Source organism: Episyrphus balteatus, chromosome 1 (genome assembly GCF_945859705.1).
Source record: "Episyrphus balteatus chromosome 1, idEpiBalt1.1, whole genome shotgun sequence".
Taxonomy (NCBI): Eukaryota; Metazoa; Arthropoda; class Insecta; order Diptera; family Syrphidae; genus Episyrphus; species Episyrphus balteatus.
Window position 1 is genome coordinate 122,176,811 of NC_079134.1, and position 16,958 is coordinate 122,193,768.

General features: G+C 32.0%; 1 protein-coding gene across 1 annotated transcript; it reads left to right on the top strand.

The window, feature by feature from the left end:
• Nucleotides 1–992: 992 nt before the first annotated feature.
• Nucleotides 993–8,662, top strand: LOC129914631 (ATP-dependent RNA helicase DHX8). Its single transcript, XM_055993971.1, has 6 exons — nt 993–1,172; nt 1,239–2,526; nt 4,126–4,579; nt 4,649–4,896; nt 6,805–6,937; nt 6,993–8,662. The coding sequence occupies exons 1-6, from the start codon at nt 1,079–1,081 to the stop codon at nt 8,547–8,549; spliced, it is 3,774 nt and encodes a 1,257-aa protein (XP_055849946.1). The 5' UTR covers nt 993–1,078; the 3' UTR covers nt 8,550–8,662.
• Nucleotides 8,663–16,958: the final 8,296 nt, after the last annotated feature.

The following is a 16,958-nucleotide window of genomic DNA, read 5'->3' on the forward strand; positions in this document are numbered from 1 at the left end:
ACCGTCACAGGGTGACCATTTTTTCGATTTTTTTTTCGAATGCCCATAACTCACAAAATATATGGCTGCGATTTTTTTTATTATTTTTCTGGTAACTGTCACCACCTACGCTATCTACCGTTTTCGTTTCGACGTTAAATTTTGGGATACTCTGTATATCAACTTTCGTTTAAAAATATTTACAATCAAATAATAAAAAAATATTTTCTTCTTGAAAAAATTTTAACGGCTAACGCGATTTGTTATTTATTTATTTTTTGCAAAGTACTCTTTCACATTCCGACCTCAAAATGCAAATTACAAGGTAGGACGAGGTTGCACTCACACACTTAAAACTTTTTGTGTATGAACATAAAAGTTGAACGAGAATTGTAGTGAAAAGAGCGAAAAGGACATCGACAAACTATTCCAAGACCCTACTGTTTACAGTAGGTGTGTTTTTTATTACAACCGGTCTTAACTGGACCCAGTTCAAAAGCCGATCGCATACGACGTTCCAACGCAATCGCGAAGAAGAGGCAGGCCTAAGAACTCATGGAGAAGACAAAAAATGCAACGACAACTGCATTCATGGACATGAAACCATTAAAAACAGGGAGTCCTGCCGACGTTTCCTGGTTTAGATAATTACCTTATTATGTGTACTGAGACCTAATATTGCAAAAGTATTTTAAGTACTAATCAGTAGATAAATGTTCCCAAAGGAACGCAGCTAAATTCGGAATTTATGAATTGAGAAATTATGATTTTTATTGAAATTTAATTTCTTTCATTCAAATATTTTATCACTGGCCGTAAAATTAATCATAAAAGCATGAACTGTTTAACTCAAAGTAGCCCAGTGCCAATAAAGCTCAAGTTAACCAATCGAAAACAATCTGAATACTCTCTGTCACACTTCCATACCGACATTAATCAGCCATTCCATTTAACACCCCTGGTTCTGTCACTTATGTCAACAACTGTCATCCAATTTGACATATACGTTTAATTTTTCTTTTTTCACTGCATTTTGCAGTGTTAAAACAAATGAAAATTTTATTTTCTTCAAAAACAATAAATAAAAAACACCATTAAAATGGATGAATTAAAGAAATTAGAACATCTTTCTTTAGTTTCAAAAATTTGCACAGAATTAGACAACCATTTGGGCATAAACGACAAAGATTTGGGTAAGTTTTTCTTCAGTTTCAAAATAAACAACAAACATGCTTTATACCAAACTTTTGTATATCTAGCCGAGTTTATCATCGATTTGGCTGAAAAGAATCGAAATTTCGAATCGTTTAAAAAAGTTCTCCTTGAAAATGGAGCCGAATTTCCCGATTCATTTGTTACAAATTTATTGCGAATTATTCAATTGATGAAACCTTCCGATGAGAGTGGTCCAAGTGGAAGCATTGATTTCTTGGAAGGTGATAAAAAAAGCAAAATGGCACAACTTTTTCCTGGACTAGCCATACCTAATGAAAAGGTAAAATCAGATGATGAAGATGAAGAGAAAGAAAAACCCAATGTCACGGACGAAGTTGACGACGCAATGGCAGAGCTGGAAGCATTAGCTCCAAGCAATCTTCAAAATCTGAGAGAAAAACTCGACGAAAAGAAATTGTCACGAAGAACAAAATCTAGGTCACCATCGCGTGAACGTAAACGTGGAAAATCACGAAGTCGTTCTAAAGAAAGAACCCGGATGCAAAGGAGCAGGTCTAGAGACAAAAGACATAGAAGTAGATCAAGAGATAAGCGAAGAAGTAAATCGAGAACTCGTAGACGAAGTAAGTCTAGAGATAGGAATCGCAGTAAATCAAAAGACCGACGTCGAAGTCGTTCAAAGAACAGACGCAGTCGATCTCGAGATAGAAACCAGAGACACAAAAACCGAGACAGATCCAGAGATCGGAGACAAAGACGTAGCTCGTCGAGAGATCGTCATAGAAGTCGGCGATCTCGAACTCCAGATCGCCACAGAAGAACCGACCGAGATCGGAGTCCGCAGAGGGACAAACGGCGTAGCCCGACTCCAATGCCAGATGATCCCGAGCCTGGCAAAGTTTACACAGCCAAAGTAGCAAATATTGTCCCATTTGGTTGCTTTGTTCAGTTATTCGGCCTGCGAAAGCGTTGGGAAGGCTTGGTCCATATATCTCAACTACGCTCGGAAGGTCGTGTGACTGATGTCACCGAAGTTGTCAATCGGGGGTCAATGGTTAAAGTTAAGGTCATATCGATTACTGGACAAAAGGTATCATTGTCAATGAAAGAAGTCGATCAAGTCTCTGGGGAAGATTTGAATCCATTGTCACATGCTCCAAACAAAGATCAGGATTGTAGAGATCGAAATCCTGATCGACCAATTGGAGGAACATCAATGTTGCAGTTGCAAGGCAATGTTGATAATGAAGATGACGAAAGTCGTAAACGAGTAACGCGTATTTCTAGCCCTGAGAGATGGGAGATTAAACAAATGATATCGTCGGGAGTTATTGATCGAAGCGAGTTGCCTGATTTTGATGAGGAAACTGGGTAAGTTTTAAATTAATTATGGAATAGGTACATAGCTTAAAGGCTAGTCAACACATTCACAACATGTATGGTCTTTCTCTCTCTCTTGTCTCTTAAAAAAAAGTAAAAAGAAAAATAATGTTTTGTCAACTTTTGTATAAAAAGTATATAAAATAATAATATCATTCAATAGTACATTATTAAAGCAAATTATTTACCTTTCATTTATGTATTATATTATTATTATTTATTTTATATATATTATAATTTGGTTTTACAATTTTGGTAGATATACAAAATGTTGACAAAGATTAATTGCCTTGTTAAATGTTTATTTTTAAAAAGTAGATAAGTGGTTATAAGTATTTTCATAAAATAATATTAGTTTAAAATTTGAATGACAACAATTTTGTTTTTCGTTTTACATAAAACTATTCCTACAAATCAAGGCATTTCTGCAGTAATTTGATAGCTTTTTCCGACCGTAGAGACCATTTAAAACTTCGTAAAATTCATTTATAGAAAGAGTATTTTTCGAAAAATATATTTGTCGAAATTCACGAAGAATAGGACATTAACCTAGAAAATGAATTACGTCTTCTTTTCCGTTCCTGTTGCATTTATGTATATATGGATTACTCAAAGCTGAAATGAACAAAGTCACAAAAAGTGAATTCGGAGATATAACGAGTTAAAGTAAATACGCTTCCATTGAGTCTTATGGTGAATATTTTTTTTGGAACAAATAACAATTTAAATCGAAACAATTTTGGATCAAACTAATGACAGACCTTAGTAGAGTAAAACTATTATTATTATTTATAATTTTATAGCTAAATCAAAAATAAACAGCTTTTAATGTACCCTTTCAAGTTATAGTTTAATTAAAATATCTTTGTATTTGTTTGTAAATAAGCTTCGAATGCGTATAAATGTTGCACCCGCGATAATGGAATTGTCCCATGGTCAAGTCTGTAGGTTTCATTCAAAGTATAATAGTAAATTAATTGAAATCAGTAATTTTTCATGAAAAAAGCAAACAAAATTAAGTTATTTTTTCTTTATACTGAATTTTGTCAATGTTTTTGTACGAAAATATACTATAATTTGTATACCATTTGAAAGCTTTTAATCTTAGCTTTAAATTTTCTTTTCAATCATGTCTATCCGATATGAAAAAAAGAGCTGGAATTTTTTTTAATGCAATCAAATTTCATAAAAAAAAAAATTTTTTAAATTCTTTTTTTCTTCCTTCAAACTGTTGTCCATTTTTTTTAATGACAACCTATAATAAATTTCATATCACCGGTAAGCTTACCATTTCACCTTTAATAATATGCTTCAATAATATATGTTCGATGTCTATAAAAAAAAGTAAAAAAATTGGAGTTTGTGAATTTAAGATTGTTACGTGTGTTATATCAAAAGAAAGGTAATATGTTTTATCAGCATGCGACCTAATAGTTTCTGCATGTGCGCGGTCCTATACAAGCCTATTATGTTTTACTTTTGAAACCAAACAGTTGAGAAACTAAAAGTTGAATGTGTGCGACTAGCCTAAGGGTTAAGCAATGCTTTTGGGAAACAAAAACTGTTTATTTAATCATGCTTTTCTTATAGGTTATTGCCAAAAGACGAAGATGATGAAGCTGATATTGAAATTGAAATCGTTGAAGAAGAACCACCATTTCTTGCTGGCCACGGTAGAGCACTGCATGATCTATCACCCGTACGAATTGTTAAGAATCCCGATGGTTCATTAGCACAAGCTGCTATGATGCAGTCTGCCTTGGCTAAAGAGCGAAGAGAACAAAAAATGCTGCAACGCGAACAAGAAATGGATTCCATTCCAACAAGTTTGAATAAAAATTGGATTGATCCTCTTCCGGAGGAAGATAGTCGTGCGCTTGCTGCAAATGTTCGTGGAGTTGGATTGGCTCCGGTTGAAGTACCCGAATGGAAAAAGCACGTAATTGGTGGTAAAAAGTCATCGTTTGGTAAGAAAACGGATATGACACTTGTTGAACAACGACAATCGCTTCCAATTTATAAATTACGAGATGATTTGATTAAGGTATGAATTTTATAGAATACCTAGAAATAATTCAATTTTTTTTTGTATTCTTTTTTTTTTCTATTGTAGGCTGTAACGGATAATCAAATTCTTATTGTAATTGGTGAAACTGGATCTGGCAAAACTACTCAAATAACACAATACTTGGCTGAATGTGGATTTACTGCCCGTGGAAAAATTGGTTGTACACAACCTCGACGTGTTGCTGCAATGTCAGTGGCTAAACGTGTTGCAGAAGAATTTGGTTGTCGATTGGGACAGGAAGTCGGTTATACAATTCGTTTTGAAGATTGTACAAGTCCTGAAACTGTTATCAAGTAAGTGAAATGAAAAATAGATTAAAATTTAATAGTCAGGAAAATGTTTAAAAGACTTATACTATGTAGTGGCCCACTGCTAGTATGGATACCTTGGTGTGAAATTTTAGCACTCATTTTAGAGAAAACCGTAAATCTAAGCAAAATGCAATTCTAACTAAAATAAACACCCAAGTTTTTGAAAAAACACAAAAGAGTTTGTATTGCGAAGTGCAAAAGACAAAATCACTTGAAATCCGTTTACTAGTAAAAGTGATTATCAGACATTTTGTTGGGGTTAAGAGATAAGCCATTTTTCCCTATCAATTTCCCTATTGCTAGATTTTATTGTCTTAAATCCACCTCAATTCCTTTTTCTCAAGCATTTGAGCAATTATGCAAACGAGAAAGGATGTTTTTGCGTAAAGATCTTATTATAAAGTGCAAAATTTTCACATACAACTTATTTTCATATCGTAAGTCATACTTACTTTGCCTTTTTAAAAATCGGAGTTTGCAAAGCTTTCTTCCATAAAAAGGAAACTTACCAGATCTAATAGATAGATCTAACAAAAACTGAAGGATACTTTTAACTATTGGAGGAATTCTACATAGACCAAAAGAATAATCATCATTTGAAGATAAGAGAAAGTCTAAAATAATACTCTGCAAAACTGGGATGTTATTTAAATTTGTTTAAGGAGTTGCTGTTATCTATCAAGAAAAATGTCCAAAGAAATACATCCAAACTATCTACAGGCGTGTTTTTTCTAATACTCAGTAGCTACTCATTTTTCATTTTATTTGTAAAACAAATACAAATTACACAAGTAAGTATTTGTTTTTATTGTTTTTCAAATATAATAAAAAAATGAGTAGCTACTGAGTTGTAGAAAAAACAAGGCTTATATTAGTAATTTCAGAACTAGATTATAGAATAATAGTGCTAATAGAGTCTGATGAAAATACTAAGGGCCAATTTTTCAATAGTCAGATAAACCTCAGATAGAGCTTATTCTTAGGAATAAAAGTTTTTTTTATATTGACATTTATTCCTCTGATAGTCTAACTGACGATTGAAAAATCAGGGCTAAATCGAAAAAATATTCTTTCAGTGATTTTCTATCGATAAGTGTAGCATGTGTTCATTAATTCTCAAAATATACCGTTAATTATAGATTTAAAAAAATTTCTGATCCATTTTCCTGACCGCTATAACCGGCCCCTTTATCAACAGTACTAATTTTATCAAGGCAAAGAAGTTAATTTTGCAATGAGTTTATACTCAATCAAAAATAAAGTTTAGTGAATGGAGAGTTAAACTCAATATGTCCAGATTGTCTGCACGTGAAAGTCTAAAATAAAAAGCCTTTAAATGGGGGTTAAAATTAAATTTAAGCAAATTTTTTTTCCTTAAAATTTCTAAGATAGCGGGACACATCGCTTTGCTTTCGAAAAGTTGAGATTTTTCAAAGCTTGTATGACGTTATTAAGGAATGAAATCTTTCGATTCACGTGAATCGAATAGTAGAATAGGGCTGTATGATTAATAATTGTGGAACGTAGTTAACAAAAAATTGTTTTTGTTTCCAAAAATCTCAATTTGAATTTTAAAACTATTCGCCAAATGCGGCAATTTTTAAAGCATAGAAGTTGAAGTATTTTTAATTATCAACCTTTGAAGAAAAAGATCGGAGGTGTTCGAGCCGGTCCCTAATACTGAAATTTTTTTTGAGATGTAGTTACTCCATTAAATAGGGCACTTTTTAATGAGTTTGACAGATATAATGATTAATTTTGAAATGGGGAGACAATTCCTTTCAATAGGTGAAGTTTGGCCTATACCACGAGGTATAACTATTTAGAAAATAGTAACCAATAACATTAAACCACTGTTATCTTAATACAATTTGTTTGTTTTTATTTTAGATACATGACAGATGGTATGTTGCTGCGTGAATGTCTTATGGAATTCGATTTAAAGTCTTATTCTGTTATTATGTTGGACGAGGCTCACGAGAGAACTATTCACACAGATGTACTCTTTGGTTTACTAAAAACGGTAAGCATTACTAGCTGTTAATTAATATTTTGTATTAACTTTTTATTTTTTACAGGCTGTTCAAAAACGTCCCGAATTGAAACTCATTGTCACCTCAGCAACTTTGGATGCTGTTAAGTTTTCCCAATATTTCTTTGAAGCACCTATCTTCACCATTCCTGGCAGAACATTCCCCGTAGAGGTCTTATATACAAAAGAACCCGAAACAGACTACCTGGATGCCTCGCTTATAACTGTTATGCAAATCCATCTAAGAGAACCACCTGGCGATATTCTTCTCTTTCTTACAGGTCAAGAAGAAATCGATACAGCTTGTGAGATTTTATACGAACGCATGAAAAGTCTTGGTCCAGATGTTCCCGAGTTGATTATTCTGCCAGTTTACTCAGCATTGCCATCAGAAATGCAAACTAGAATTTTTGATCCAGCTCCAGCTGGAAGTAGAAAAGTCGTTATCGCAACAAACATTGCTGAAACATCTCTAACCATTGATGGAATTTACTACGTAGTAGATCCAGGTTTTGTAAAACAAAAGGTTTACAATTCAAAAACTGGAATGGACTCGTTGGTGGTAACACCGATTTCTCAAGCAGCTGCCAAGCAAAGGGCAGGCCGTGCTGGACGTACCGGACCTGGCAAGACCTATCGATTATACACAGAACGTGCTTATCGTGATGAGATGTTGCCGACTCCAGTTCCAGAAATACAACGAACCAATTTGGCGACCACCGTGTTGCAATTGAAAACTATGGGTATCAACGATTTGCTTCACTTTGATTTCATGGACGCTCCACCAGTAGAATCATTGGTTATGGCTTTGGAGCAACTTCATTCGCTCTCTGCTCTAGATGATGAGGGTCTTTTAACACGTTTAGGTAGACGAATGGCTGAGTTCCCATTGGAACCCAATCTCTCAAAAATGCTCATTATGTCAGTAGCTCTACAGTGTTCTGATGAAATTCTGACAATAGTATCCATGCTGAGCGTACAAAATGTTTTCTATCGGCCCAAGGACAAGCAATCATTAGCCGATCAAAAGAAAGCCAAATTCAATCAAGCCGAAGGTGATCATTTAACTCTTCTGGCAGTGTATAACAGTTGGAAAAATAACAAGTTCTCGAATGCTTGGTGTTACGAAAATTTTGTGCAGATAAGAACTCTCAAACGGTCACAAGATGTACGCAAGCAACTTCTAGGTATCATGGACAGACATAAGTTGGACGTTGTATCGGCTGGTAAGAACACAGTACGAGTACAAAAAGCCATTTGTTCTGGTTTCTTCCGAAACGCAGCAAAAAAAGATCCACAAGAAGGTTATAGAACTTTGGTAGACTCTCAAGTTGTTTATATTCACCCTTCAAGTGCGCTATTCAATCGACAACCAGAGTGGGTAGTTTATCATGAACTTGTTCAAACAACTAAAGAGTATATGCGTGAAGTGACGACAATTGATCCGAAATGGTTGGTTGAGTTTGCTTCTTCATTCTTTAGATTCTCCGATCCAACCAAGCTTAGTAAGTTTAAGAAAAATCAACGTCTTGAGCCGTTATATAATAAATATGAAGAGCCAAATGCATGGAGAATATCCAGAGTTCGTCGAAGGAGAAATTAAAGTGTTTTATTGGATTTAGAATTTAAAAATAAATATTTTCTGGCTTGAAAGCAAATAAAAAAAAATGCAAATAAAAAAAACATCTAGAGATAGGAAACTAAACATATTGAACTTTTTTTTGTTTATTGGAATGGGGAAGCTATCAATGCTGTTAAGTGAAACCCTTGTACTAATTTTTTTTTATTTTTCTAAATATCCCGAACTTTTCATCTTGGGAAAACAAGAACCCTCACAAGGTTTCTTCCCAAAGTATATAAATTAGACGATGTTGCAGACTATAACAAGAAGAAGGAGACTTGTACAAGCTCTTGGATTGAACCTGTGGGGTCTAACCGCAGTGGAATGTAAATTATTTGTTCAGTGAACTTCAATGAAGAAAGACGTTAGAGTTTCAAAAATGAAAACAAAAGAAGAGAATTGAACTATGGTAATAAGAAAAAGAATATCACGCGGAGAAAGGAAGTTATCTATGTATATTGACCTTCATTCAGAAGCTGCAGAGGATAAATCTATCGGTTTAAGAATTTTTGTTTTATTTTTTTCAGTTAATTCTTTCATTCGTTTCCATTCCCCGATCTGACCAATTGTTTTTTTTACGACAAAACCATACCAAACACATTTTTGATACTTCGGTTTTTAAGATTAAAATTTTTCTAACAGAAATTTAAGCTCTTGAAAACATTGAATCACCGAAGCGTATGTGTCGAATGTATCGAATCGACATTTTTAGCAACTACTTAAAAGACTAGAAGCCTCCAATCAACAAGGCTGTATGATTTTTCTGGGGAAATCTTTAATCACAAAATTATCAACAAAGTATGTATAGTAGGAAGGAAACATTTCTGATGACTGGATCCATGTTAAGTAAGAACAATAAATTCTATGAAATGACAATGTGTGATGGCTCCTAGAAAAATATTTTAGGTAAGAGTTTTTATGCATGACATTCAAATACATATTTTTCATCCAAATTTTAAAATTGTAATTTAGACCAAACAAGTCGGTTACTAAAATGTGCATTATTGCATAGTTTTTGGTGCCTTATTTCTACACTATTTCTATTTTCGGGGTAAACAAATTTTAAATATTAAATATTAAGCCTATCTACTAGCCAATATAAAATTTCGTGCTTTGTTCCGATATTTTCATCAACAATAATACACGATGTACAAAAAATATATTATTTTCCTTTCAAATTATACTGTATTAAATCTACAGACTTTCATAGCACCAAGAGTAGGATTTTTGTTATTAATTAAACTGTGCAGTGAAAAATTTTTGAACTTATTTTATTTTTTTAATTTTGTCACGCATGCGACAAAGAAGTGATTTCTGGGAAGGGTATGTTCTAAAAAATCTCTGCGTATTTATTTTATATATTTATATAAATCCTTTTGTTTTAAAACATGCGTTGCTTTTATGACAATAAAACCAATTATCATAAAAATAATTTCCTTTATTGATTGTTTTCCATTAGAACATAAAATGCACGACTGGATAACACTAACTTGCTCTTTGAGTTCAAGTTCAAGTTGCTTAAATTTTTATATAAGATTTTTTATATAGAAAGGGAAATGTATGTAGGTACCTAGGTATATTAGGTGTGTTTTTTTGTTTATCTATATAGATTTTGTGCAAAAAAACGACATCGAGATTTTTGAAATCGAAACAATTTATCTATAAGATTTACGAACAAGTTTCAGTCAAACATATACATTACAATGAAATTAGGTAAAAAATAACATGATCTGGAAGGCTTGGGGGGCTTGAGCCCCCTGAGCCCCCCCCCTCAATACGCCACTGGCTGCGTACTAGGCTTTACTCAAAATCTTTTGTACAAAATTATGGAATACTGTGGCGTATTATTATTATTTTTTTTTCACAGAAGTGTCAAGACTACTATAATTTATATGACCGAACCAGGTGAGTAAATTTCTGCTTGCACAAAAAAGCAAATAAATTGAAAATGGTAACTTAATTCAAATTACATATTTTTCATCCAAATTTTAAAATTGTAATTTAGACCAAACAAGTCGGTTACTAAAATGTGCATTATTGCATAGTTTTTGGTGCCTTATTTCTAAGTTAAGTTCACAATTAATTTGTAAAAAAAAAATTAGCCGGGTTTGTGGTCAGATTGATTGTATTTGAAAGTTTTTCACCTTATTGACCTCAAAAATCGTAATAAAAAGAAACAATAAAAAATAACAACAACTGTGTTTAATTTAACAAATTCTTTTTATTCAACACGAATGCATTTCGGTTCTCAGCTGCGGAACCATCATCAGCGAACGACGTTTAAACAAAACCAAAGAAATTACAAATATTACTTGCATTTAAGGTTAAACAAAGAGATTACAAACATTACTTGCAAAAGAAAAACAAAAACAAAAAACAAAAACAAAAAACAGAGTTTCTATTTATTCTCTTTTGAGTGCGTTGAAAAGTTGAGAGTCAATAATTGGTCCAGGTTCCAAGTTCATCAAATTGTTGTTTATGTGTACCTATATGTATGGATTCATAGGCATCAAGTTTATTTGGTTTGTTTACTTTTTTTAAAAGCTTAAAATTGTTGTCAAAAGAAGTTATTGTGTGTTGATTGTCATTATTTGGATCATAGATGTGGGCTGCTATTGCTTTGTCTATCTCTTTCTTTTTTACGGATCGAAGATGTTCGTTGAATCTAACCTCAGCAGCTCTCCTTGTTTGTCCAATATATTTTTTGTCACAGTTAGAACAAGAGATTTGATAAATGCCGCTGCATCGGTTAGTTGGTGTGTTGTCTTTTGTGGATCCTAGGATCTACACTATTTCTATTTTCGGGGTAAACAAATTTTAAATATTAAATATTAAGCCTATCTACTAGCCAATATAAAATTTCGTGCTTTGTTCCGATATTTTCATCAACAATAATACACGATGTACAAAAAATATATTATTTTCCTTTCAAATTATACTGTATTAAATCTACAGACTTTCATAGCACCAAGAGTAGGATTTTTGTTATTAATTAAACTGTGCAGTGAAAAATTTTTGAACTTATTTTATTTTTTTAATTTTGTCACGCATGCGACAAAGAAGTGATTTCTGGGAAGGGTATGTTCTAAAAAATCTCTGCGTATTTATTTTATATATTTATATAAATCCTTTTGTTTTAAAACATGCGTTGCTTTTATGACAATAAAACCAATTATCATAAAAATAATTTCCTTTATTGATTGTTTTCCATTAGAACATAAAATGCACGACTGGATAACACTAACTTGCTCTTTGAGTTCAAGTTCAAGTTGCTTAAATTTTTATATAAGATTTTTTATATAGAAAGGGAAATGTATGTAGGTACCTAGGTATATTAGGTGTGTTTTTTTGTTTATCTATATAGATTTTGTGCAAAAAAACGACATCGAGATTTTTGAAATCGAAACAATTTACGTGTTAAAAACAACAAAAACTTTATCTGTATAGATTTTTGAAAAATCCAGATAATTATCCAGATTTTACTTTCTCTCGATAAAAACAGTAGTGCCAAGGTAGTTTACTTGTTGTGTTCATACAGAAATATCTGAAAATATTAACAAAAAAAAAAAAATCGGAGAAAACGAGGTTTGAAAAAAACTCTCATAGAAAAAAATAATCAAAAATTTGTTTGACATGGTTGCATTGAAATGTTAATATCTCGAGATATACGCAATGCACTTTTCAGATAAAAGTCTTAAATGGATCCTGATAAGATTGTTGAACAGATAAGTATATAAAATTACCAAAGTTTTTTTCGAAAAATTAGAAATAAAAATAAAAAAGTTTTCACATTTAATTTTTAAAAAATCGAAAAAAAATTCAATATGGCTACCTTCAAACGCTTATAACACAAGAACGACGCAACTAATGTTAATGGTCATGGTCTTAAAATGTAGCTAAGAATATACAGATAATTTTTGGTTTTTTGTGAAAAAAAATTTTTTGAATCCAACATGGATGCCATGGCCATATGAAAATTTTTGTTTGCATCCAACATGGATGTAATGGCCTTTCCACTTCGGAGTTAAAATAAAAAAAAACAAAAGCAACATTTTTGACAGACAGCTGCCAAAGTATATGTACAGTGGTGCCAAATGTTTGCATGGATTTCAAAAATCTCGATGTCGTTTTTTTGCACAAAATCTATATAGATAAACAAAAAAACACAGCTATTAAAAAATAAACAAAAAAAAATTATAAAAACATATAATTCGTTTTTTAAAGAAATATCTAAAACAAAATCTGAAATCAAAATGCTCCTCAAAAAGTTTTTAATGTCAAAATAGCCCTAAAAGAGAAAAGTTATTTTTTCAATTCAAATTAAACCAAAATCTAAAAACCTTCGATGCTAATAAAAAAAACATTTACTTTGAAAAGTAACTAAGAATCTGCCCTCTGCATCATTCCAATCAGCTAAACAATCATAAAACCCCTAAACTTACATGGAATGCCACAAATACACAAATTTATACCCGCCGCGCAGTCAAATGTTTGGGACCACTTAAAGCAAATGTAAAAAGCTTATTGTTACAAGTAAACACAAAAAGGATACCATCAGATTCTCCATGGAAAGTTCAATTTATTTTTTTGTTTAATAAACGCGAAATAAACAATATGTAGTTATGAAAAAGCTTTTTATTTTTAATGTGGTTCCACGCTTTTGATGATGGGGGTTGCTGTGGTCCATTTTTTTAGATTTTACAATTTTGCTGTTTCACACTTAAAAACTTGTTACATATCGTCGGTCTCATGAGAAAACCTCGTAACTCCCAAAATCAAAATTTTACAGGAGAGACGAAAGAGTAAACAAACAACAGAGTAGTTGGGAAGTGCTGTTCTAGGTAGGTGCCCATACCTAAAAAAATTTACTTTTTTTCAATTTATCTGTTGAAGTTAGTTGGGACTTAGTATACTTTTTCATGTTATGCCTTTCTCTTTTATAAAAAACCTTTGGTTAGTGAATATTATACAGATTTGTTTTGTTTATTGAAATTCGTGTGAAATTTTCTTTTCTGCTTAAAAATTAAAAACGAAATGAATGAATGATAAATGAGTTATTCGACTTGAAAAAAGATGAAATTTTTTTTTCGGCTGTAACCTTATCAATTTTAAGAAAAATTACAACTCGAAGACAAGTTCTACTACGATATCATCAGATAATAAGCGCAACAATATCTGATATTTCAAAGCTGATGAGCGCCCTCTTCCTACGACTTAAGAGGATTAAAACTTTCAGCATATGTTGGTATTGATGTGTTTAACAATAAAACAGGTGAGGACGTTACGATTTATTTGGTTTATTTTTTTGCCTTATAACGTGGACCACACCAATGGGGGTGTATGTAAAAATATTTACTCGTCTGATATTCAAATAAACCTTGAAGAAAAATTATTTTCTTTATATTTAAGCCTAGTACGCTGCTGAAGCGAAACGAAAAATTTTGATTAACGAAAAAGGACCATCGGGTATTAATTAAAATACATATACAAGATTTCGTTAACGAGATTGTGTATGGAAAATTTCGTTTCGCTTCAGCTGCGTACAGTGGCGTATCCAGAAAAAAATTTGGAGAGGGCTAGACAATTTTTCAAACATTTTTTAGAGGGGTACTAAAAATTTTTCTCTCTAATTTATTCACCTTTGATCGAGAGTGAAGCGCTGTGCTGCGGTACTGAAAGTGGTATAGTAGCATTTAACTGCTCTCGACGTCGACAGCTTCGTACTACTGTCTCCTGTTTTCAAAGTTCTTGTTTGACAAACACCATTTTCGATATAAACGCCCATGTTCCGCAATTCGACCGAAAGTGAATTGAAATCACTTTTAAAATTCACGTGAAATAAAATATCATATTCTTCATTTGGATCAATTTCAAAAACTTCGAAATTGCTTCGAACTGTAATAGCTGAAGGATCATCCTTTTTAATTTTGTTTCTGAAGTTAAATTATCATTGCTGGATGCAATTTTATCGGCAATTTTAATGGAAAAGAATTCAAAAGAAAAAATAAGGAGACACAAATAAGTAATTATAATATTTTGCCCAAAAATTATAGATTCATTGAAAAAGGCACCAAATTTACAAACCAAAATAATGTGAATTGAATTCGATCAGAAAATCTTAATGAGTGAAAAATGCAGAAAGTGAAAGTCTAGAAACTAATTTTGCATTAAATTATTTTATATATATATATATATATTTTCGTAATATGTTGCTTTTTTAATCCGAATTTGGAGTCCAAACTGGCATTTGCTGAAAGAAACCATTAGTTACATATGTTGACCACTAAGATTTTGAGATATCAAATATTTCTATTTCCAATAGCTTTATTGTGTTTATTGAGATTGCATAAGAACTTTTGCAAAATTAAACGGTGTATTATACTAAAAAGTGATTTGAAGAATTTCGAATTGGACTTAAATCCGAAAAAAAACCACCCAAACCCCAGCTACGGCTAAGGCTCTTACTCAAACAAACACAAATAGCCGTTTCAGAATTTGGAGGGGGCTCGAGCATCTGAGCTGCCTCTCCTCTAAATCTATAAGATTTACGAACAAGTTTCAGTCAAACATATACATTACAATGAAATTAGGTAAAAAATAACATGATCTGGAAGGCTTGGGGGGCTTGAGCCCCCTGAGCCCCCCCCCTCAATACGCCACTGGCTGCGTACTAGGCTTTACTCAAAATCTTTTGTACAAAATTATGGAATACTGTGGCGTATTATTATTATTTTTTTTTCACAGAAGTGTCAAGACTACTATAATTTATATGACCGAACCAGGTGAGTAAATTTCTGCTTGCACAAAAAAGCAAATAAATTGAAAATGGTAACTTAAAAATTCTGCTTGCACAAAAAAGCAAATAAATTGAAAATGGTAACTTAAAAATCCATAGCGTCACAAAAACAGCGTTTTTGAAGAAAAAAAATATTAGTGAAAGGTTTATTTTATTTTTAATGTTTTCATTTGGATCTAATGAACAACTGCAATTACAACAAAAAACAGGTGAGTCAAATTATGCTTAAGATTAAATCATTGTCCTTTATGGCCTAAGTGTCTAGGATTGTTATGAAACAGGAGTGCTATAATAAAATATATATTTTGTAATTTGACTGGACTAGACAGTACATAATTTATAAACAAAATGAAGAAAAGCTAATTGTTTATGAACTAGTTATTCTAGATTGTTTTCGTTTAAAAGATCCATAATGAATATGGGTAAGAACAATGAAATTAACATATTGTGGGTCACTGTGGTGTATACGTGCTATAATTGAAGTTTTTATAGCTTATATTTAATACTTTCAGATTTATAAATTAATGATGCTTCAAATATTCTTTCCCTTCTTTGCTAAGATTTTATTTATCAATCATGTACATATGTAATGTAAGTTTGTTTGCAGTGACATATTGCATGTATCTGATTGTTAAATGTATTTATTTCTTTCTGTGTCAAATTAAACAAGAAGTATTCAAATTTTTTTAACAATTCCGGTTTAAATAAGTCTCAGGTTTAACCACGTACCTTATTTAAATAGCAACACCTTAGATTGTGTCTATTAATATGCTCCAATCTATTTAATTCTAATCTATTTGCATTATTCAAAAAGTGCTTGTTCGTTTGTGTTTCATTGCACGACTCTTTCGCCAAACCTGAATCTAATTGACAAAGGTCAATGTTTTAAATAATTTTATGTGGACGTCATTGCTGCTTGGGCTTGGTACACGTACATATGTGCCTACATTTACTTAAAATAATTGCACAGAGCATTCATTGAAATATCGGCCAATGTGAATGAGTTCATTAGTGGTACATTCAAAGGTGCTAGTAACACCACTATTGAATGTGTGTTACTTGTTCGACACAATAATCTTGTACGAAAATTTAAAATAACTTTGAATTGCTTTGCTAATTTGAGATGAAGGCCAATGTATTTTTGTTTTGTGTTACATGTCTACAAGAAAGGGAAATTGTCTTCATGAACACCTGGTTGTTATTTAATTTTATTTATAGATGTCAAATTAAATATGTTATAATTCTAAGTTATACAATAAGCGTGCAGCCTAGTCTAGAAGATTGCGAATACTTTTTTCTAATGGAAATGAAAAATATATAAAAATAAGTTCAATTACAAAACAAATAACCAATTGAATTTCAATGATGAAAAAGTCAAAAGCAAATACAAAAAGCCGAATTCATGCTCACCACTCTGGTCGAAATTTGTTCAAAAGAACATTTGAACAGACTTTTTGGCTACTTGAGCTATTCGTTACGTAAAGAAAACCAAAGTGTTAGCTTAACGCTTAAGTTTTAGGTTTTTAATTAAAACTAAGGACATCCTGTTGTAGATGCACAAATTAACAAATATGAACTCGATATCGTTGTGATCG